Genomic DNA, 25,672 nt, shown 5'->3' with positions numbered 1-25,672 from the left:
TGATATTTGTAAGCAACACAGGGTATACAAATGGAAAAGATTCCATGACGAAGGTGCAGAGGATGCTCAGATATCTGACTCTAGGAAAACGTTCATTGTTCAAACATATTTAGTGTCACTGGACTCAGTCATAACTAGTACAAACACAAGGTTTCAAAATTTTAAGGATGTGTCATCAAAGCTTTGTTGCTTAGAACCAAAATACTTTGCATTATATGACAGTTTGATACATTTGGAGCAATTTACAATGATCTACTCGTATAATGTTGAAAGTGGGACTGAAGAAGTGCAGGAATTCGTATAATTTAGAACATTTTACCAACAAGTTTTTAGTGTAAGCAGTGCAAACAAGGGAGTTTCAACTGAAAGGAGCCTCTGGAAATAGCGGTGACAATTAACAGCATTCTGAAATTCATTATAGCTAATGACTTGTGTTCCATGTATCCAAACCTGTCTAGTTGTGTCTTATATTTCTGACTTTGCCATCAACAAGCAGTGCCGGAGCAGAAAGATCCTTCAGCCATCTTAAACTCCTGAAAACATACATCCGTTCTACTATGACAGAAGACAGGTTGTCCATCTTAAACTCCATAAAACATACATCCGTTCTACTATGACAGAAGACAGGTTGTCCAGTTTAGCCCTGATTACGATTGAACGGCAATTAGCTTCTGATGTTGATTTAAAAGACGTAATTGATAAGTTTGCTAAAAAGAAACCTCTACTAAACAGGATGTTGTAGTTCTATAAAAAGTTCTAGAGTACAGCATAAGCCATAATAAATTAATGTTGTTTCTTTTTTCAATTTAAAATGAAGACCGTTTTGTAAAACTGAATAAGCAATAAAAATATGTGCATTTATGCGTCTTATGTATTCCAAATTTTAGAATAGACATAATGCTATTATAAAGTAAATTGTACGTGAATGCCAAAAACAGACTGCACCCTATATATTATATATATATATATATATATATATATATATATATATATATATATATATATATATATATATATATATATATATATATATATATATAAAGAGAGAGAGAGAGAGAGAGATTGAGATATCAGACTAAAACACTAACTTTAAATAGCCGCTGTCTCCTGAAATATCCACTGAAAAACTGTCCCCTTCAGGGTCAATCACACTCCCACCAAGGATGCATGACGGTACGTTAGCCTGCAGATAAACATAGTGAGCAGTCAAGACTAATGCACGCGCAGATACGCGAGGAGCTCTAACTTAACTCTTGACTAATTTAACTTAGAGGATAGTAGATTTGTTAGAGATATATTACGAGAAGCAAGTAGTTAGGCTTTTGGTTAGTTACTCATAGCCTTGTATGAAATTTCCTGTCTAAGCTCATTAGAAATAAAGGAGGTGGGGGTCGTGAAATTATTTGGACAGCTATTTACAAGAGCTATGTTATGAATATGAGAGCTGAATTACAACCCCTTCATTATTGAAATGAATATGATTGAATTATAGCCCTTTCATTATTGTAATGAATGTGACAAATAACTTACTGCCCCTTCATTAATATTGCAGAAATAATTGTTGCTGGACCACACGGGCGCTTCGTTCACATCTGACACAAAAATAGTGAGTGTTTCGTCACCTGAGCTGTTAAGTCAAAATAAAACAAAAATAGTGAGTGTGTCGTCACCTGAGTTAAGTCAAAATAAAACAAAAATAGTGAGTGTGTCGTCACTTAAGCTGTTAAGTCAAAATAAAACAAAAATAGTGAGTATGTAGTCACCTGAGCTGTTAAGTCAAAATAAAACAAAAATAGTGAGTATGTCGTCACCTGAGCTGTTAAGTCAAAATAAAACAAAAATAGTGAGTATGTCGTCACCTGAGCTGTTAAGTCAAAATAAAACAAAAATAGTGAGTATGTCGTCACCTGAGCTGTTAAGTCAAAATAAAACAAAAATAGTGAGTGTTTCGTCACCTGAGCTGTTAAGTCAAAATAAAACAAAAATAGTGAGTGTTTCGTCACCTGAGCTGTTAAGTCAAAATAAAACAAAAATAGTGAGTATGTCGTCACCTGAGCTGTTAAGTCAAAATAAAACAAAAATAGTGAGTATGTCGTCACCTGAGCTGTTAAGTCAAAATAAAACAAAAATAGTGAGTATGTCGTCACCTGAGCTGTTAAGTCAAAATAAAACAAAAATAGTGAGTATGTCGTCACCTGAGCTGTTAAGTCAAAATAAAACAAAAATAGTGAGTATGTCGTCACCTGAGCTGTTAAGTCAAAATAAAACAAAAATAAAACGTGTATAATAATAAGAAAAAAAAAACCTGTGTTATAATGAACTTTTAAAAGTACTGAAAATAAGAAAATGAAACAATTTTAAAAACTTCTTTAATAAAAAGTATTTGAATTCACTTTAGTTTTAAAAACAGTAGAACCAACTCGCTTTCTTTAATAAAGGTATTGATCGATGTATGGTATAATAGAATGAAAATTTGATTTGTTATTTAAAAAAAAAATTATGTAAACGTTTTTAAATTTTGTTTTATTTTCTACATTTTTGAATAAAGTCGACATCCCATTTGAATAATATTATTTGCTTTAAAACCTGATCAGTAGCTTGCAATGTCTAAACGGCAATTATCTGCCGGCTTAGAGTAAGTTGTGGTCATCTCTGGATAAAACTAAACCAGCCGTGGTTGATTATCTCCCTTTTATTGTTGAATTTAGTGATTTTTAAATTTCATTTTATTGACTAAGCTTATGTCTAATTAAATTAATTATTTTTTGTCTTGTATTGCCATCGGAGGCGAATGTATTTGGAGACTGAGTTTCACGAAATGGCTTGTAATTTTAGTATTGTTTCGTCGCATGAGATGTCAGGTCCATCGTTTATTAACCCTTTATCTACTGACGGTACTTATAAGTACCACTTTAATTAAGTGCCTGTATTATTTTTAATTTAATACGAATTTTAAAAATTATTGAGGTAATTAATAGTATTATCTCCCCTGAGTCGCCGGTAGTCGGAGGTATCAATGTTTTTTTTTAAATTAATGGTGTGGCGCTATTTTCAATGTCTTGCTATATCGGTAGTTCACAATTTTTCTGTATAGTTCTCACACACGTTCTTGATTTCCCTTTGTTTTACCTTATTTTTCATGTTTTCAACCCCAAATTTTTTTTATTGGCAACTTCAAAAGTCAGGCAAACGCGTTTAACTTGTAGTTATACAATTTTAATCAAATTGTCTTTGTATTAGAACGATGTTTACAAGTGGACTTATAAGTACCGTCAGGGCACACGTACATTTTTTTAGGATATTTGAAAATGGCAGAATTTTTATGTGGAGTTACATAAATATTGTCTTGATAATTAATTATCGAAATGTACTCAAAAAATGATATTTACACATTTATAAGAAGGTTGGCATATGGTTTACCTAAGAAATATTGCAATTACATGTTAATTTCTAGTAGTAAAAAAATAACAAGAATAAAGGTATCAGTTGCAGGCTCGGTTACAAGGTTTAGTATGCTTCATGTGTATACCAAAGCCTAGTTCTAGTTGTAAGTTTCGATTTGTTAGTTATATTTTCTGCAATTAACTGTCTGCAACTGCAACTGTCATGTCGGCAACTTTTGCTGTGAGGTCTAAGATGTGTTCCGATAGAAAATCCAGTAAAAATCGTACTCAAAATATACTTTTGTGCTGTATTTATGTGTGAAAATTACAAAAAGTGATTGTTATAATGATTGCCATGTTATTAGTTGATAAATTGTATCGTTTGTTCCTATTTTGTAAAAAAAAATTTTTTGAAAAAAAATGTCCTACATTCCTGACGGTACTTATAAGTACCAATATACGTTTGGGCCATTACAAATTTATGAAACGAAATTTCCTTCGACATATGCTTTGAATGTGCCAAAAACAATATAGTAACACATTGTTTAAGTAAAAATTTCATTCAGAACATAATTCCGTAAATAAAGGGTTAAGGTCAATGGACGCCTGCTAGAAATAAATAATCCACCTCTAAGTATTATATAATCTGCCGTAAATGTTAAATAATATATCTGCTATCATTTACCTGCTCAGAAACCCGTCAAATAGCGTACATGTAATCTTGTAGGTTGTTTTAGTTTCATAGTCCAAAGCATTGTCATAGGCAACCAGAATCTGTGTAGCTTGTGAATGGTTAGTATATAGAATTATGAGTAACAGTGTTAAAAAAAGTATTGTTTTTACATCCTAAATATCTCATTAACTGCATTCTACGATATAATTTTTAAATAACAACCACGTTTAGATCGTCTTTGGATTTATTATAATTGAAATACCTTTTTAAAATAAAATTTGTTTTTTTATATGTTAAAACATTGGTGGGTATGTTCATTGTTTACTTATGGTGACCAGAAAGATTCGCAAAGGAAATCTGCATAACGGAAAACGGCGCACAAAAACAAAATGCTGATTAGCTAAGAATTACCACACGTACACCGTAGCATAAAAACATATTTCCAGGAAATAAGAAAATATATATTGTATTATTAAAATTAGATTCTATTTGCTCAATGTTGCGCAATTTTCCGATGCGAAGTTTTTCGATTGGGCAATTTTATGGGAAACTTTACCAATACATTTTTACTTTATCGCATACAGAGTAGGACCTATAGAGAAAGTATTGTAATCGTGCACAAAAATCTTATGAAGTTTTGAGACAGTTTTCATCGTTTTACACCTCAGTGCTTCATCATATACGGAGTTTAGGGGAATTATTTTAATCGGGCAAAAATAATAAATGCAGATTTATCAGAATGTCAGAGTTCTATGCGTAATCGAGTCGGAAAAACTGGGCTTTGCAATTCTGTCCTTATGTCTCTGTGTGTATGTGTGTCTGTGAACAAGATAACTTGAGTACCGTTACACCTAGGTAAATGAAATTTCATATACAGTATTATTTCAAATTCGTTGTTCTGTATCAACTTTTCAGTGATTTCCGGTAACCGGAAATGGAATTTGTTCTACTTTTAGTGTTTCAAAAGCCTATAAATTGACTACTATTTCAGATAGATAAACACAATTTCACAGAAAAGTAAAACATTTAATTCTCTGCCTTCTATTAAATTTGGAGTAATTTCCGTTGAATGGAAGTTAAGTAATTTACCCTTTTTCCGATTTCTCAAAAAAAAAAAAAAAAAAACGAATGAGGATTTATAAGGTACAAATAATATTCCGCACTATTATACACAGATTGTTTGGCGTTCAGTTGGTGCGCAATTCTTTTTTCTACGAGATTCTATTCTATTTTTAAAAGTTTAAGTAATTAAAAATGGATTTAAAATCATGTCTATGTCCCGAGTTGCCTTAGCCCGTCGTGTTATATTAAAATATTCAAGAAAGTTTAGGGGAGATTACTCCTGGTTTATTAAAGCTAGTTTTTGTATTGATCATGATCTAATGCATAACTGATCATACAATGAAATAGGGCTTGTAGGTATGTCACAAACTTTTTTCTCGTCCTGGTCCAGTCAGAAAAAACATAGTTTTGCAATCTTGTCCGTATGTCTGTGTGTATGTGTGTGTATGTGTGTGTGCGTGTGTCTGTAAACACGATAACTTGAGTACCGTTACAGCTAGGTTGATGAAATTTTTAATATATAAGTATTATATCAAAATCGTAGAACCGAATAAACTTTTGAGTGATTTCCGATAACCGGAAGTGGTACTTTTTCTACTTTGAATTTTTCAAAAGCCTAAAACTTGAGTACTATTTCACATAGATAAATGAAATTTCACAAGTAAGTTAAGATCCAATTATCTCCTCTCTATTAAATTTTGAGTAATTTCCGTTGACCGGAAGGAGTAATTTACGCTATTTCCGATTTCTCAAAAAACTAATGTAAATTTATAAAGTACTAATAATAATGCGCACTATTATGCACATTTTATTTGGCGTTCACTTGGTGTGCAATTCTTTTTACTACGAGATTTTATTCTAATTTAAAAAGTTTAAGTATTTAAAATGGATTAAAAATCATGTCTATAGCCTGAGTTCCCATCCCCTGTTATTTTATATAAGAATATTCGAGAAAGTTTAGGGGAGATCTATCCCGGTTTATTTTGTTTTGTGCACGATTACAATACTTTCTCTATACTCTGTATATAGGAGAGAGTAAAAGTTACGCTATAAAGTGGAATTTACTATGATTTGTTAGAGGAAACTTGGCGACCCGCGGCTGCAGCCCTCCCAGCCTCTCATTTAATCCGCTTCTGGTTAGGGTTACCGGTAAATCTAAACTTAATTTGATACTAAGTTAGGGTTACCGGTAAATCTAAACTTAATTTGATTGATACTAAGTTTACCAATAAATCTAAACTTAATTTGATACTAAGTTAGGGTTACCGTTAAATCTAAACTTAATTTGATACTAAGTTAGGGTTACCGTTAAATCTAAACTTAATTTGATACTAAGTTAGGGTTACCAGTAAATCTAAACTTAATATGATTGATACTAAGTTAGGGTTACCGGTAAATCTAAACTTAATATGATTGATACTAAGTTAGGGTTACCGGTAAATCTAAACTTAATATGATTGATACTAAGTTTACCAGTAAATCTAAACTTAATTTGATACTAAGTTAGGGTTACCAGCAAATCTAAACTTAATATGATTGATACTAAGTTAGGGTTACCGGTAAATCTAAACTTAATTTGATTGATACTAAGTTAGGGTTACCAGAAAATCTAAACTTAATTTGATTGATACTAAGTTTACCAGTAAATCTAAACTTAATTTGATTGATACTAAGTTTACCAGTAAATCTAAACTTAATTTGATTGATACTAAGTTTACCAGTAAATCTAAACTTAATTTGATACTAAGTTAGGGTTACCAGTAAATTTAAATTTGGTGACGTCGCTGCTGTCAAAAGTTGCGCAAACAGGAACGAAGGGGTTAACGTACGGATCAGGATCCACCACATTAAAAGTCCAGATGACGTCATTAGCCTTGGCTGATTCGAGCACCGTTGTAGTAACAGCCGGTAGGTTGCTGATAGATGGGACAGTGTTCAGATCTGTGTCATAGATGGGACAGTGTTTAGATCTGTGTTATAGATGGGACAGTGTTTAGATCTGTGTCATAGATGGGGCAGTGTTTAGATCTGTGTCATAGATGGGACAGTGTTCAGATCTGTGTCGTAGATGGGACAGTGTTTAGATCTGTGTTATAGATGGGACAGTGTTCAGATCTGTGTCATAGATGGGACAGTGTTTAGATCTGTGTCGTAGATGGGACAGTGTTTAGATCTGTGTTATAGATGGGACAGTGTTCAGATCTGTGTCATAGATGGGACAGTGTTTAGATCTGTGTCATAGATGGGACAGTGTTTAGATCTTTGGAGGTAGGTAGTCTATGGGTCAGTGTTCTATTTTTGGTACTGTGTAAGAATATAATGATGGAATCTAACAGGGACTTACAAACGTATGTAAATCAGACTTACTAGTTAGTGAAAGTTTGGGTACTGTGGTGATCTGGTTATATAATCTATAACCCAAATCAGACTTACTAGTTAGTGAAAGTTTGGATTCTGTGGTGATCTGGTTATATAATCTATAACCCAAATCAGACTTACTAGTTAGTGAAAGTTTGGATTCTGTGGTGATCTGGTTATATAATCTATAACCCAAATCAGACTTACTAGTTAGTGAAAGTTTGACGATGAAATCTGAGATCAGATTATGGCCGTCGTTGGCAGTGACCGTCAAGGTGAAGGCCGAAACTGTGGCATACCTGAGGTCAACAGTGGATCGGATGATACCGTCAGCTAGCAGATAAAGGTAGACTTCATCATCGTCCGCATAGAGCAATCAAAGGTACATAGCCAATAAAACATCATAGTACACATAGAGCAATCAAAGATACATAGCCAATAAAACATCATTGTCCACATAGAGCAATCAAAGATACATAGCCAATAAAACATCATAGTACACATAGAGCAATCAAAGATACATAGCCAATAAAACATCATAGTACACATAGAGCAATCAAAGATACATAGCCAATAAAACATCATAGTACACATAGAGCAATCATAGGTACATAGCCAATAAAACATCATAGTACACATAGAGCAATCAAAGATACATAGCCAATAAAACATCATAGTACACATAGAGCAATCAAAGATACATAGCCAATAAAACATCATAGTACACATAGAGCAATCAAAGATACATAGCCAATAAAACATCATTGTCCACATAGAGCAATCAAAGATACATAGCCAATAAAACATCATAGTACACATAGAGCAATCATAGGTACATAGCCAATAAAACATCATAGTACACATAGAGCAATCAAAGGTACATAGCCAATAAAACATCATAGTACACATAGAGCAATCAAAGGTACATAGCCAATAAAACATCATAGTACACATAGAGCAATCAAAGGTACATAGCCAATAAAACATCATAGTACACATAGAGCAATCAAAGGTACATAGCCAATAAAACATCATAGTACACATAGAGCAATCAAAGGTACATAGCCAATAAAACATCATAGTACACATAGAGCAATCAAAGGTACATAGCCAATAAAACATCATAGTACACATAGAGCAATCAAAGATACATAGCCAATAAAACATCATAGTACACATAGAGCAATCAAAGATACATAGCCAATAAAACATCATTGTCCACATAGAGCAATCAAAGATACATAGCCAATAAAACATCATAGTACACATAGAGCAATCAAAGATACATAGCCAATAAAACATCATAGTACACATAGAGCAATCATAGGTACATAGCCAATAAAACATCATAGTACACATAGAGCAATCAAAGGTACATAGCCAATAAAACATCATTGTTCACACTACGACATGACTTACCTGCCCCTATTGAAAACAGTCCGAGGCTTGGAGTTTGCTTCATTGTAAAAGACACCGCGTCTTTCTCTGGATCTGTGTAAGCGATCTTGTAGACCTGATCGTACTGACCTGTGTTACTGGCATCAGTAGACGTGGTGACTAGTGGAGAGATGTGTTTACAGTTGAGTACAAACACTTCCATATAACATGCTCGACGGTACTAACACACACCATAACACACCTACACCCAAACACTATAACACACATAGAAACACTCACTCTCAACTCGCACCCACACCCTAAAAAACTCACACAAACACACACACAAGATGGACCATAAACACGATAAAACATACATAATCACACACAAACACCAATACACACAACACACACAAATAAAGTTCAAAGGTAAACGAGCTCAATTACGTCCACACACACCCAAACACTTGCAAACACATGCACATCCACACAAATGGTGATCTGCTTATGGTGACTGTAGTGGTGATCTGCTTATGGTGACTGTAGTGGTGATCTGCTTGTAATTTTATTTTATTATTATCAATTGAGTCCTGCAGTGAATGTTAAGATTGTTTGAACTGACCTGTTGGGTAGCCTGTAATTGTTGGTGGCTTGTTGGCTGTAGCCTCTACTTGTAGCGTTCTTTTGAAGCCGCTATAGACAGTAGCAGTTGGTTCATACAGGCTACAATGCAGCTACAGGCGGTGGCGACTGTAGGTTCTTAGTTACACAGTGCGTTCAGTCTAACTGTCAGACAGTGCGTTCAGTCAAACTGTCAGACAGTGCGTTCAGTCAAGCTGTCAGACAGTGCGTTCAGTCAAGCTGTCAGACAGTGCGTTAAGTCAAGCTGTCAGACAGGGCGTTAAGTCAAGCTTTCAGACAGTGCGTTCAGTCAAGCTGTCAGACAGTGCGTTAAGTCAAACTGTCAGACAGTGCGTTAAGTCAAACTGTCAGACAGTGCGTTCAGTCAAGCTGTCAGACAGTGCGTTAAGTCAAGCTGTCAGACAGTGCGTTAAGTCAAGCTGTCAGACAGTGCGTTAAGTCAAGCTGTCAGACAGTGCGTTCAGTCAAGCTGTCAGACAGTGCGTTCAGTCAAGCTGTCAGACAGTGCGTTAAGTCAAACTGTCAGACAGTGCGTTCAGTCAAGCTGTCAGACAGTGCGTTAAGTCAAGCTGTCAGACAATGCGTTCAGTCAAACTGTCCCATTAATCGGTTGATAGCGTCTAGCAGTCTAGCTAGGTACCTCCCCTTCTCTTATTGAACATAGTTATCTATCGACTGATTTAATTTTGTTATCTCCTCTTAGTTTCGAAACCATTAAATTAATTTTTAATGAATAATTAAACATCTAATTAATTTTTTTAAAAATAGATAGACTTGTATAATAATCGAAATGGAACCTATCTAGAAAGTTTGAACAAAATCGCTGCATTAGACGTGGGTCAAAATTGAATTACAAGATTTACCACAAACCAACAAACAAACTACAAACAAACAAACAAACAATCAGACGTTGCGAACTAAGTAAAAGCTTGTAAAAATGCGAACTAAGAAAAACAGTTAAAAATAAGAAAATGATGTGCTCAGATATAATACTAACGATTTTTATTTAAATTCGGTTATAAATACAGCTTGAAATAGCATGTTTTCAATATCATTAGCAGGTTTACGTCATGGTGTCACCCCCCCCCCTCCCGCCACACTTGTCGAAATCTGTCAGATTCGCTCTTAAAAGACTATTTAACACTATAATTAATCACTTAAGTGGAATTATCATTTTTCTATATAAATATATTTTGCTATTTTTTGTCTTGGTGTCACCCCCCCCCCTAAATGGTATCACCCGGTGCCTTCCGCTCCCTTCCCCCCCCCCCCCCCTCGCCTCGCTACGTCTTTCCGCCGAACACCAACATTTTGATAAATCTGGATTCAGAAGTTTTGCCCGATTAAATCAAGTCCACTACAAACCCAAAAGAAAAAAAGCGCAAATACAAACACAAAAGAAAACGTAAACAAAAACACAATGCACAAACGCAAACGCAAAAAAAAAACACAAACACAAGCGCAACACAGAAACGCAAAAGAAAACACAAACAATGGACAGCAAACACAAACCTATAGTGCACACAGGATAGCCCATCGCGCAAAATCGAACCCTGCCCGGGCGCTCGGATGCGCCTGATTTAATTTAGTAAACGACTATAAAAACCAAAGCTTGTCCCCAAAAAAGTAAACATAGGCAATTTTTTAGGAGTGACTTCTAGAATGTTAATGATTAAAAATAAAATTAGTTAACAGAACGTTCAGTGTATAAAATAAATAAAGGCAGTATATTAAATATCCGTGTTTTACCTACCATATTGCACTTTATCAATCCCTGCTAGTTATATTATTACAACTATAATGTTCTCTTAGAGGCAGAGGCGTAGCGACCCTTCCCGGCACCCGGGGCGATTTTTCAATTTGGCACCCCCCCCCCTTATATATATATATATATATATATATATATAATATATATAAAGCTCAGTTCTGTATGTAACGCATATGTTTGTCGTTGGTCTTGGATGGATTTAAGTGTTAGACAATTATCGTGCGCATTTGTCTAAATTTATGAGTTAAAAAAATAATATTGAAAGTGTTGGGAAATAATTTTCATTTTTCAAATTATAGTAATAATTGTCGACATGTTCATTAAACACAAGTTTTAAAAAAATATCATCTTTTACAAAAATTCTAATTATGTCTTTATTTAGTCCTATAGCACTTACTTCCCTTTGATAAATTAGGAAAACACAATTACTTCCCTTTATAAAACCATTGCATTAGTGGAAAATAATTTACTTTTTATTACTTTGTTTTGGTGTTGGGAAAAAAAATAATTACATAATTAGCGGGGATTGATCAAGTGCAAATGTTGTAGGTATTTTACGGATAAGCTTGGAGTATTAAAATTGTTCATTAAATTGAAACAGGCGCGTTCGTTTAAGTGAGTGCAAAAGACTATGAATAAGTTGGGGTACTATAGTCGTTCATTAAGCTAAAACAGGTGATTCCGCCCCGGGCGTTTATGTTCGCGTTAGTGTTTTCTTTGTGTTTAGGTGGGTTTGCGTTAGTGGTTGCGTTTTGATTTGGTTCGTTTTTGTTCTTTCTTTTTTCGTTTTTGTTTGTGTTTTTTTTGTTTGGGTTTGTATTTGTGTTTTTGGTTGGTTTTGCGTTTGGATTTGGTTTGTTTTCGTTTGCTTTTTCGTTGTTGTTTTTTTTTGTTGGTATTGGTGTTTGTGGTTGGTTTTGTTGTTAGGTTTTTGTTTTCGTTTGCTTTTTTGTTTGTTTTTTCTTTGTGTTTGTATTTGTGTTTGTGGTTGTGGTTGGGTTTGTTGTTAGGTTTTTGTTTTCGTTTGTATTTGTATGTGTGCTAGCGTTATGTTTGCGTTTTGTTGTTTTGGTTTTGGTTGGTTGTGGTTTGGGTGGGCAATGCCGGGTTTATGATGATTACTAAACACACAGGTAATGGTCTTTAACAGAAAGGTTTTTCACAGAAGCCAGAGCAGGGCCTATATATATGTGTGTGTGTGTGTGTGTATAAGCGTGTGTGTGTAAGCGTGTATGTGTGTGTATGTATGCGTGTGTGCGACAGTCCGGAAAAGGTTTAATAATTACAGTGTATGATTTTCGTTCTTTAAAACTTTACGCCAGTTAAATTCTTATTTAAGATGTGTTTTCCCTTTTACGAAAGATTAGTAATGTCAGTAAGAAAAATATTCCAGATATGAGTTAGAAGGTGGTTTGTAGCAAGCGCTAATTTGTTTACACCAGCCTTTTATGTTCTATTTTAGGAACGATCTCAGTTGTGATATGGTACATAGTTGAATAATAAGTTTGTTAGAATAAGGTCATACAAGTGACATACAATAGCAACATCTCAGAAACATTTATTGTTCGCATTGGAATACGACATGGGTATTTCGTTAACTGGTTGATGGTATAACGAAACAAACTAGAGGAAATAAATTGGAATCCAATTGGAAGACAATGTGGAATTCAAATGCATTGTGAAAAAATATCAATCAGGATCTATAGCTAAATGTGAAGTCTCTTTTACTGTATGGCTCGGAGCTAGATTATTGACAGTGGCAAATGAAATAAGAACATGGAAAAAGTGGTGGTTAGGGCACAGTATCAGAAAGACAGTAAATAACATCACTAAGCAGGTGCTGGTGTAAAGTCCACGGGGAAAGAGAAAGAGAAGGAGACAAAAAATGTCTGAAAAAAATCGTTTGAAATAGAGATGTGGGATGTATCAGAGTTCTATCTATATAAATCAAGTTAGTTGACGAAGTGTTGCCTATGCCCTACGTCTATGCTCTTTTGGAAATCGAAACTAAAAAAAAAGAAGAAAATGAAAAAGCTTAGAGCAGCGGTTCTCAGTGTTTCTTCCAGGGGGGGGGGGGGCAATTGAAATTTTCGGGGGGGGGGGGGGGTAGACTTTCTTCGGGGAGGGGGGGCGGACACTGTTCAATGTATATATTTTCTATATAAATTCCATTTCGTATGGGGGTGCGATAGACTTTTTTTACGGGGGTGGCGCCCCCCCCCCCCCGAAGAGCTGTCTGGAAGAAACTCTGGTGGTTCTTAACATGGGTTCAATCGAACCCAAGAGATGGTATGTAAGTCTCAGAGCCTCGGCGGAGGTCTAGACATACACCTTACATATAATTCACGATAAGAATTTGTCAATGTGGACGATAAAACTGTTAATAAGGATTCGGTGAAGGCGAATATGAAACTGGTAAGATTCCGTACCTCCAAAAACATTAAGAACCACTGCTTTAGAGTGAAGTTTGTATACGGTGCAAGCTTATTTGGTCTACTTTTGGTTGTGTCTTTAGAACAATTTCGATAATAGTGTTTTATAGTTTTAAATTATCAGTTAGGTTGGACAAAATGACAAAACATCATCTGTTTTCCGTGTTGAGCCATTGTTTTACATCGTTTAGTAGGTCTAGTGGCCTAAACTATATGAAAACTAGGCATGCTGCCCAGCTTCGCTTAGGCTTTCGAAAACATTGAGAATTTGAATGCTTAATTAATTCGCCCATATAAGGCGCCGGTCAGTCGAGGTCAGTTTTGACCCCCTCATCGTAAACTTTTCGGCCAACCGGCCCCCGTGTTCTGTCGCCCCAAGGCAAGATCCTGCCAAATTTGAAGCGCCTACGGCGCCGGGAAGTGCCCTATCGGGCACCCGACAACTTAACTTTATAGATCATCTAGATCTAGAATCTCTAGATCTATATGATCTAGAATCTCTAGATCTAGATGATCTAGAATATCTAGATCTAGATCAATATCTACATCTAGAATCTCTAGATCTAGAATCCAAATAGATAAAATAATTTTTTAAAGTTTAGGCCGAGAAAATCGTATTGTATACATTTCATAGCGTACATAGCTCTAAATCATATTTGAATGAAATAGTTCATTTCTTTTTATTCTAAACTCGGAAGATGACGTCATCAGTTTCGTGCTTTTTTTAGTGTAAACAATAAGCGACGTCATTGTTAAATGCGTTTCTTGTTCCAAGTTTAAACACTTTTCCGGTTGCATAAATAATACTGTTTCCCTACATTCGAATACGCCTTCATTTTTTATTTTTCTTCTTTAAATAAAATTGTGGTTATACATTTAAAACATCAACATATTTTTTTCAACAAAAGTCCGTAGCAAGTTATCCATATATCGCTGCAGTTTCTGATGTGATGTCCGGCGAAAATATTTTGCGGACAGACAGAGAGAGAGAGAGAGAGAGAGAAGTGCGCACACTGGGCTTTTATATATTAGGATTGCAGTATTAAGACTTGTTATGAAACAAGCAATAAAACAATGAACTATTCGGTTCAATATGCTTATGTTTTTAGCTCTTAAAATTTCGACTAGAGTATCGTCTTTCGACCCCTCGCTCCGACCGTAAGCTAATTTACTGATAGGCTAGTGATTCAAGAATACGTGATATTCATTTCTCTTTACTACAGTGATCCAGGCAAGATGTAATGCAATAAAGAAATAGTATCTGATCTCTCGCGTTGAAGTTGAGAGAATCATAAGAATCTTACAAAGAACTAGTCGCGTCATTTCTTGACAAAACTGGCTAGTAAAAGTGTACATTACCCGTTAATACAATTGGTTTCTTTTCTAAGTGTTAAAAGAGTGATCCACTCACCAATCCAGAACAAATATTTTGCGATTTTTGTTCGCGAAAAAAGCGCTCCCATCCCTCTAAAAAAACACATACACACACCTCCCAACCATCTTGGACAAATTGTGTAGAGCGGGTTTTAAAGTGACTAACTTTTTTTAAAAATGTTACACAATCGTACAATGCACTTTAATACTATTAGTTTCGTTTTTAAGTGCTAAAGGTTGTTTACTCAAAATCCAGTGTAATTTTGCGATTTTACTTAGCCTAAAAGCGCCTCCCCCCCTGCAGCATCTTGATAAAAGTCAATAACGTATTTTACGGTTAAACAATCGTACAATACGTTTTAATGCAATCGGTTTCTTGTATAAGTGGTAACGTTTATCGACTCACCAATTTTCCGATTTTAGTCTCGAAAAAGCTGGAAAGCAGCATAAAATCATCTTTAAAAAAAATTATTTTCCCACCCCTTTTGGCGCTACCTAGGGTCGGCGCCCGGGGCGGCCCCCCCCCCGCCCCCCCCCCCCCCAGCTACGCTTCTGCTTAGACGTCCGTAGCATATGCATTCACATTTTTAGCGCAATTTCCATACGGACAATTGCGATTATTAACTCGTCATTTCTGGATGGATGGATGAATGAATGAATGGATGGATGGATGTATGTGTGTCCGCAGCTTTAAGTCGTATCTCCTCCTCAACGAAGCAATATCGAGGACTAGTTCCAAAAGCAAATATGTTAAGCAAGTTCCAAGGATGATTGTGGGTAAAAAAAAATCCCGGAATTCCTTCCTGGATTTCCAGAAAAAGCAAAAAACCTCGAACAAATGCAGTTTTCGCTCCATATCTCGGCAACCAGACCACTTAGCGACTTGAAACATTTACCAATCGATTCCTGCCATAATTTAGAACAATATTGCTGAAGAAAGTTTTCAAAAATATCCTTTCGTTCGGTCACAAAAAATTAATTAAGAATTTTTAAACTGAGCATCGTGTAGGCCTAGGATATTTTTAATTTAAACTGAGCATCGTGTAGGCCTACTCGTTAAAATAAAACTAAGTTTATTTTTTACTCATTAATTTTTTGAATTATTAAAACTACTTGTGTTGCATTATTTATTTGCTGAATATATGATTTATCTCGATTTAAAATTGTTATGGATTACATAAGAAAATTGCGCTTAAATTGTCACCCTGGTCGACGGAAGGACTGTGTGAGCGACTAGTCATGTTTTTTCCAAGCATTTGTGAGATCACTCATTGACGTAAGGGGAGAGAACGTAAGGTATAAAAGGGGAGCGCAAGGTGAACGAGTGTGCCTGCCTGTGACTGTGTAGTAAGATGTCATGTTAGAATACAATATAATAATCACACCCATGAATACAGTCTGTTACATAATTAATTAGTTTTTTCGACACTACAGTTATTAAAATGTATCCGCTTTTCTCTAGGAATTTAAACGAGAGTGTTATTTGACATTCATCCGTTTAATATTTTTTAGTAATGTGCGTGTATTTAACATTTTCCTCACGATGTGCAAGAAAGTAAAAACTGTAGCAACTATAAAATAAATATAAGTCGTTATATAAACAAACCCTACTCTAGCAGTCATAATAAGACAATGAGATGCAATTTGAAAGCACTGCATGGTTCGATGTTTACTTTTAAGGTTCCAAAATCTATAGCGAAGACGGACTGACACACTACCAACAGCGTTTTATAAACAATTGTGAAAAAGTAAACAAAGGGGAAGTACCTTTTTAAAGTAATAAAGTATTTTAAAGAAAAAAAGAAAAAAAAATCACAAAGTATAGCATTCGTTTAAATAGATATCTCGTTATAAATTGAGTTACGTATTGTATGGAAATTGTAAAAATTGATTGCAAAGTGAATTTAATATAATATTTGATTTATACTATTAAGGAAGTCTTTGCGGTTATAATAACCTTGCGAGTAATAAGTTTGCGAATACTCCACCAATACTTGCATGACATGAAATTACTCAGACTGTTCAAGTTTAGGCCATAAGCACTCCACATAAGAGCCAATAAACAATGAATTAATCATTCAAATTCTCAAAAGTTATTTTGAAAAACCAAAGCGAAGCTAGGCAGTATGCCTAGAATATATATATATATATATATATATATATATATATATATATATATATATATATATATATATATATATATATATATATATGTATATATATATATATGTATATATATATAATTTTTTTTCTTGATATACCTCCCTAATTCATGTCATTGTTTGTTCATAACCGGCTTAAACCAACAGACTACCACTGTTTTAACAACTAGTTTACCACTGCTCTAACCACCAGACTACCACTGTTTTAACCACCAGACTACCACTGTTTTAACCACCAGACTACCACTGCTTTAACCACCAGACAATTACTGTTTTAACCACCAGACTACCACTGCTTTAACCACCAGACTACCACTGTTTTAACCACCAGACTACCACTGCTTTAACCACCAGACTACCACTGCTTTAACCACCAGACTACCACTGTTTTAACCACCAGACTACCACTGCTTTAACCACCAGACTACCACTGCTTTAACCACCAGACTACCACTGCTTTAACCACCAGACTACCACTGTTATAACCACCAGACTACCAATGTTATAACCACCAGACTACCAATGTTTTAACCACCAGACTACCACTGTTTTAACCACCAGACTACCACTGCTTTAACCACCAGACTACCACTGTTATAACCACCAGACTACCACTGTTTTAACCACCAGACTACCAATGTTTTAACCACCAGACTACCACTGTTTTAACCACCAGACTACCAATGTTTTAACCACCAGACTACCACTGTTTTAACCACCAGACTACCACTGTTTTAACCACCAGACTACCAATGTTTTAACATGACTACCACTGTTTTAACCACCAGACTACCACTGTTTTAACCACCAGACTACCACTGTTTTAACCACCAGACTACCAATGTTTTAACATGACTACCACTGTTTTAACCACCAGACTACCAATGTTTTAACCACCAGACTACCAATGTTTTAACCACCAGACTACCAATGTTTTAACCACCAGACTACCAATGTTTTAACCACCAGACTACCAATGTTTTAACCACCAGACTACCAATGTTTTAACCACCAGACTACCAATGTTTTAACCACCAGACTACCACTGTTTTAACCACCAGACTACCAATGTTTTAACCACCAGACTACCACTGTTATAACCACCAGACTACCAATGTTTTAACCACCAGACTACCACTGTTTTAACCGTAAATTTTTGTACTCACGGATTGACATTGTTTTCTTTGCACGTGACCTCCACGTTGTAAATTGTAGCAGCAACCAGACTGGCAGTACCATAGTAGTAAACATAGGGGTCTATAGGGGTCAGACAGTGGCATTTTTAGTTGTAAACATAATGGGCTATAGGGGTCAGACAGTTCAAAGTGGCATTTTTAGTTGTAAACATAATGGGCTATAGGGGTCAGACAGTTCAAAGTGGCATTTTTAGTTGTAAACATAATGGGCTATAGGGGTCAGACAGTGGCATTTTTAGTTGTAAACATAACGGGCTATAGGGGTCAGACAGTTCAAAGTGGCATTTTTAGTTGTAAACATAATGGGCTATAGGGGTCAGACAGTTCAAAGTAGCATTTTTAGTTGTAAACATAATGGGCTATAGGGGTCAGACAGTTCAAAGTGGCATTTTTAGTTGTAAACATAACGGGCTATAGGGGTCAGACAGTGGCATTTTTAGTTGTAAACATAACGGGCTATAGGTGTCAGACAGTTCAAAGTGGCATTTGTAAACATAGGGGTCTATAGGGGTCAGACAGTTCAAAGTGGCATTTGTAAACATAGGGGTCTATAGGGGTCAGACAGTTCAAAGTGGCATTTGTAAACATAGGGGTCTATAGGGGTCAGACAGTTCAAAGTGGCATTTTTAGTTGTAAACATAATGGGCTATAGGGGTCAGACAGTTCAAAGTAGCATTTTTAGTCGTAAACATAATGGGCTATAGGGTCAGATAGTTCAAATTGACTTTTTAGTTGTATACAAAGTGGCTGGGTAAATGTCTAACAATTAAAATATCCTTCACGCCAATCACGTCAATCACGTCAATCACGTCAATCACGTTATTCAGGTAACCTTGACTGGTACATACTTCTGGTAAGTTTTACGTCATTCATGTAGAGGTCAAGACATTCAGATAAATGTCACAGTATTCATGGGAATAAAACGTCTTTGATGCCAAATTTTACCTGTATCTCCTGAAAGTTTCGTCAGCTCAAACGGTATACCTGCTGTGGTGACGTCACATGTACAAAATCCACCAGGTTGATCTGAGCTGCATTTTACCTGGCGGCAAAGTAACAACCTACTTACAGGTAAAGTAACAACCTACTTACAGGTAAAGTAAAAACCTACTTACAAGTAAAGTAACAACCTACTTACAGGTAAAGTAACAACCTACTTACAGGTAAAGTAACAACCTACTTACAGGTAAAGTAACAACCTACTTACAGGTAAAGTAACAACCTACTTACAGGTAAAGTAACAACCTACTTACAGGTAAAGTAACAACCTACTTACAGGTAAAGTAACAACCTACTTACAGGTAAAGTAACAACCTACTTACAGGTAAAGTAACAACCTACTTACAGGTAAAGTAACAACCTACTTACAGGTAAAGTAACAACCTACTTACAGGTAAAGTAACAACCTACTTACAGGTAAAGTAACAACCTACTTACAGGTAAAGTAACAACCTACTTACAGGTAAAGTAACAACCTACTTACAGGTAAAGTAACAACCTACTTACAGGTAAAGTAACAACCTACTTACATATAAAGTAACAACCTACTTACAGGAAAAGTAACAACCTACTTACAGGTAAAGTAACAACCTACTTACAGGTAAAGTAACAACCTACTTACAGGTAAAGTAACAACCTACTTACAGGTAAAGTAACAACCTATTTACAGGTAAAGTAACAACCTACTTACAGGTAAAGTAACAATCTGCTTACAGATAAAGTAACAACCTACTTACAGGTAAAGTAAAAACCTACTTACATGTAAAGTAACAACCTACTTACAGGAAAAGTAACAAACTACATACATGTGAAGTAACAAACTGCTTAAATGTAAAGTAACAAACTACCTACTTGTAAAGTAAATACAAATGCAGTGAGGTTAATATAATAAGTTAATAAAACAGATATTTTTAGTTACCTCACAAGTTAAAGACAGATGCAAATGCTATTGACGTTTCGAATGTTGCTTTGTTTCTTTATCTGCGTATGTGTGTTACATACATACTTCATTTAACCACACTGTTGTGTGCTGACGAAGACCTTGGGTCGAAATGTCCATAACGAAACAAAGCAACATTCGAAACGTTGCTAACTATTAACCTACATAAATGTAACGTAACAACCTACATAAATGTAAAATAACAACCTACTTACATGTAAAGTAACAGCCTTCTTACATATAAAGTAACTACCTACATAAATGTTAACTAACAACCTACATGTAAACTAATAACCTACTTAAATGCAAAGTAACAACCTACATAAATGTAAAATAACGACCTACTTACATGTAAACTAATAACCTACTTAAATGTAAAGTAACAACCTACATAAATGTAAACTAACAACCTACATGTAAACTAATAACCTACTTAAATGTCAAGTAACAACCTACATAAATGTAAAGTAACGATCTACTTACAAATTAAGTAAAAGCAACTTACTGGACTGTTGATTTTTGTCAACTTGGGTGACGTGTACGGTATAGGAACTGAAGTTGGACTGAAAGGGTCAAAGGTCATTACCTGGCGAGAATAGGCATAAATATATTGACAGAGGTAAATATAGAAATATAGACATAGACACATACTGAGATACAGAAGTAGATATAGAAATATAGATATAGACACATACTCTGATACAGAAGTAGATATAGAAATATAGACATAGACACATACTCTGATACAGAAGTAGATATAGAAATATAGATATAGACACATACTCTGATACAGAAGTAGATATAGAAATATAGACATAAACAGATACTCAGATACAGAAGTAGATATAGAAATATAGACATAGACACATACTGAGATACAGAAGTAGATATAGAAATATAGACATAGACAGATACTCAGATACAGAAGTAGATATAGAGATATAGACATAGACACATACTCAGATACAGAAGTAGATATAGACGTACGTTTCCATGTACAGTTGCTCGTACCCGCACACGTACTCATAAATATATGCATACGCGATCACAAATACACATGCATATACATATACTCATATGCATACCCAAAGATCTAGATATAGATATAGATAAAGCTGATATAGATAACATGATACAGACAACATGATATCGACAACTAGATTTTGTTATAAATATATGTATCTCTCTCACGTGAGCTTCATTCTTAATCCCCATCCCCTTCCAATCTTTCGTATCCGTTTTAGTTCACGACCTAATACAGATTTTAGTAGACAAATGAATACAGATTTTAAAATTATATTTTGACGGGTACCTACCATTTCAGTAGCTGGTAGTAGACAAATGAATATTGCTAACAAAGGCAAGACTTTGTCTGTGTACATTTTAAATTCAGATTTCAGCCTCACATGAAAAGTTGATCAGAGGAACTTAGAATAAAATCAAATGTACGTAAATTATTATCAAACCAGTTTAGCTTCATCTAAATTTAATTCTAATACGAAACTTTATGAATACTTTATGAGACTGTCAATTATTTTAAATTTAAATGTGAGCGGCTGGAGTGTTATAATTATTATTTATATGTAACTTAAAAGGCGGAATGTATAGTTTCGTTTCATTTTGTGAACTGTTCGTACTTTTGAGTAGTGTAGTCCCGTATTATGGTGCCGCTGTGTAACTGTTTATGTCCCTGTCTACGGCTAGTTTGTGTATATTTTGTTTTATAGATTGTTGTCACTGTTTATATTAAGTGTCTTTTTGTATAATTCTGTTGTATGTTTCGTGGCGTGTTGTTTGTTATCTGTGAATTAGGGACTATGTGTTTACGTGTAGTGTGTGAGGTGTGTGAAAGGCAGTTTCCGGCGTGGTGTTCGATTCACTTTTGGATGTCGTGCGGATGAGGTGAGGAAGTCAGATCCTGGACCATCCGAGGCATCAAAGTCAGGGAACGCCATCAAACTGTTGCATTTAGTGAATCTAATTCTTGTAAGCCTGGTAAGCTAGAAACGTTATTTATTTTTCTATTTTCTTATGTTTGTTGGCCATGAGTCCATGAGCTAGCTCTTTCTGTGGCTGTTAGTTTTCTTATTGCCATTGTGGTTTTGCCAGACCACGTGGAAAAATAATCTGCTGTGTCGACGCTGTCTCAACGTTGTATTGTCTATTTTTTTATTATCATATTTAGTATTTGATTTTTTACTTTTTTGTATCCTTTGGGCGGCTTTGGGCTTGTGTTACGCCAGGGATAATGTTTATTTATACTTGACCCACAGTTATGGTTTACTCCTGGCTGTTGGGCTTTCACTTCCTGTGGTGATCTTTGTTGATCCCCAGCAGAGTGTTTGGTTTATGCTAGTCAATATTGATGTGCAGATAACATTAAGAGATTTTATTTTATGTGAACCTTGTATATAACTTTCTTTCATTCTAATTGATTTGCCTATTTTTCCTCTTTTTTAGGACGGTAGTCCGTAATTGGGTGCTTTGTATATATTGTTTTGTCACGTTCAAGTCTGTTTTGTTTAGTCGTGTCTGTAGTTTTTTAAATCTATTCTTTTTTTTTTACAATTTTATGATTGTTTCCATTTGTTTAATACATTTAATAAATTGTTAAAGTCTTTTTTTGTTTTTATCTAGACTAAGGTTAAGGATAACTTTTTTTTATTTAGACTAAGGTTAAAGATAAGATTTTTTATTTAGACTAAGGTTAAGGATAAGATTTTTTATTTAGACTAAGGTTAAGGATAAGATTTTATATTTAGACTAAGGTTAAGGATAAGATTTTTTATTTAGACTAAGGTTAAGGATAAGATTTAACCACCGTGGGTTTCACCACGGTTGCACTGACCAGATTAGTTAGATAAGCCTAGAAGGTTAGTAGAATAGTTATCCCCCCCCCCTAGCAGGACTAACATAAAGTTTGGCAACTGTATGCTCAATGCTAGAAAATGTTCAAGCATAACAATAAAATTAGGATTAGTACTTGGTTAGGAATAGGCTAACAGTAAATACCAAAAAGTATACATTCTTCTTTACACCTTGTGATCCATTGGGCAGATGAAGTAGAGTTTATGTTTCTTGACCTCTGCATATGAAAGGATGGTGTTGTAAACCATGATCATCTGCGTTTACTTTCCCCAACTTAAGGCAGGTACCTATCTTGTAAACCATGCCCATCTGCGTTTACTTTCCCCAACTTAAGGCAGGTACCTATCAGATCTGGATGGACTCAGGGACGTCTTACAGTCACAAGTCCGAACCACCGAGATCCGAACTCGGACCTTCGAACTAGAAGCCAAACGCAATACTATTCGAACACACCATCCCACATTTTAATAATATATAAAATTCTAACCTAGGTCTTAGAATTTTAGTACGCATGGCTTACACTAAAGAATCTAACATTAAAAAAATAAATAAAATAAAACATTAAAAAATACTAATAAATGCAGCAGAAACATTTCAGTTACATTAAAAATATTAACTAACTTTTAAAAATTAAATTTCCAAGCAAGTTGAAAAAGATTATCGAATTAACAACTACAAAAAAAAAAAAAAAAAAGAACCACAAAGTTAAAATATACCACATAATCAACAACCATAAAATAAAACACAACGTTGAAATAGATCACAGAATCAATAAACATGATTTAAACCAACTCAAACTAAAAGGCCATATGGCCTTAAGCGGCGTGACGTGGTCTAAGTCAGCCACTTGCTCTGTTTGAATACCAGACACCAAGTAGGGCCATTGATATGTTGAGAGGGCCTAACAAATTGACGAATATCTTTTATCTGTCCTTATAACCTCTCCTTTCCCCGACAGTGTGTCAGCAAGCACTCCACTCTCACTCCTGTCACAACATAATAGGCCAATGATACCCCCCCCCCCATAGTAGGCAAACGTTCTTGTGTTACTTGCCAGGTATTGATTTTAGATTTTGTGTTTTTAGACCTATACTCAGATATATATATATATATATATATATATATATATATATATATATATATATATATATATATATATGTATATATATATATATGTATATATATATATATATATATATATATATATATATATATATATATATATATAATGTATGTATATATATTTATATATGTATATATATGTATATATACATCATTTATATATATATATATGTATATATGTATATATTCATCATTTATATATATATATATATATATATATATATATATATATATATTTTACATCATAGCAAAGCAATGACATACAGCTAATTTATATATATATATATATATATATATATATATATATATATATATATATATATATATATATATATAAACTAGCTGTATGTCATTGCTTTGCTATGATGTAAAATAAATAGAAACTAGTTCAATGAAGACATAAGAAAAAAAACACTAAACAGGCCGACAAAACAATACATGTATCACTCTAAACAATAAATTAAATAATATACACACAATACAACCAAAAACAATGAACTCAATCTGTTTTGTGAAAAAATGATTCCTAGAATATTAACAAAGACAAGCGAACTAGGGGAAATAATTACTCACTTAATATAGAAATGTATATGTCTACACATTTAATTGTAAATATCAAAATAGATCAATAACTACTTTAGTTTGTAATATATTTGTTTTTACAAAAATATTATCTACAATCAGAATTAAATATGTTGTCATCATAAATGATGAAATATTACAGCAGTGGTTCCCAACCCTGTGCCCGCGGGCGCCATGGCGAGAGCTGAACGATTCGTATGTGCCCGCCTCTCACTATTCGACAGAGACAGAATTTTTTTTTCATAAACATTATTTTAAAATATGATTTATTTTTATTCATTTGTTACAGTTTTAATTTTTTTTTGACAGCCTAGGTTTATTAAATATGTTCGATACTTGTCCCAACTTGTCTAGCGGCGAGCCAGACTGCACTTTTTACGCTAGCCTGGAACGGCCAGTGCCATTTGAATCATTTTTCGGTCCGACATATTTATGCCAATCATTGTTTTCAAACACGACCTTAATAAAATCAAGATATAGATCTCGACTCAACGATGAGCATCTTTATGATTGTCTGCTAACAGGATTATCGTCATACGCTCCTAATTATGAAGCTCTGGCCGATGAAATGCAATGCCAAAGATCACATTGACTTTATTATATTTTTTATTAAATGTTTTCTTTGTATTTATGTGTTTTGTTTACTTTCTTTACGTTTTGTTAATACCTTTCTCTGTGTGTATGCAATTTGAAAAAAATGCCAAATAATTTTACTATTTTGAAACATTTTTGTT

The 25,672-nt window shown here is 34.5% G+C and overlaps 1 protein-coding gene across 5 annotated transcripts in view; it reads right to left on the bottom strand.

The window, feature by feature from the left end:
- The window catches only part of LOC131951834 (protocadherin Fat 3), a 47,079-nt gene extending 22,949 nt beyond the window's left edge, over window positions 1-24,130 (bottom strand). The window contains exons 1-12 of one of the 5 annotated variants that reach the window (XM_059314248.1): window positions 24,027-24,130; window positions 21,683-21,793; window positions 20,872-20,952; window positions 19,373-19,469; window positions 18,398-18,488; window positions 9,476-9,546; window positions 8,896-9,033; window positions 7,684-7,809; window positions 6,877-7,059; window positions 4,069-4,165; window positions 1,531-1,627; window positions 1,089-1,183 (exon numbers count right to left, since the gene is read on the bottom strand). In XM_059314248.1, coding sequence (XP_059170231.1) covers window positions 1,089-1,183; window positions 1,531-1,627; window positions 4,069-4,165; window positions 6,877-7,059; window positions 7,684-7,809; window positions 8,896-9,033; window positions 9,476-9,546; window positions 18,398-18,488; window positions 19,373-19,469; window positions 20,872-20,952; window positions 21,683-21,748 — 1,142 coding nt within the window. In that variant the 5' untranslated portion in view covers window positions 21,749-21,793; window positions 24,027-24,130. Of the gene's footprint in view, window positions 1-1,088; window positions 1,184-1,530; window positions 1,628-4,068; window positions 4,166-6,876; window positions 7,060-7,683; window positions 7,810-8,895; window positions 9,034-9,475; window positions 9,547-18,397; window positions 18,489-19,372; window positions 19,470-20,871; window positions 20,953-21,682; window positions 21,794-23,378; window positions 23,642-23,855; window positions 23,877-23,950 lie in introns of those variants that run through there. The other 4 variants (XM_059314236.1, XM_059314245.1, XM_059314264.1 and 1 more) reach the window with 4 other exon arrangements.
- Between the last annotated feature and the right edge of the window lie 1,542 nt (window positions 24,131-25,672).

This window comes from Physella acuta, unplaced genomic scaffold (genome assembly GCF_028476545.2).
Source record: "Physella acuta isolate Inbredline_101_S28 unplaced genomic scaffold, ASM2847654v3 ptg000067l, whole genome shotgun sequence".
Classification (NCBI taxonomy): Eukaryota; Metazoa; Mollusca; class Gastropoda; family Physidae; genus Physella; species Physella acuta.
Note: the sequence above shows the minus strand (reverse complement) of the source record. Positions and strands in the feature narration are given on the sequence as shown.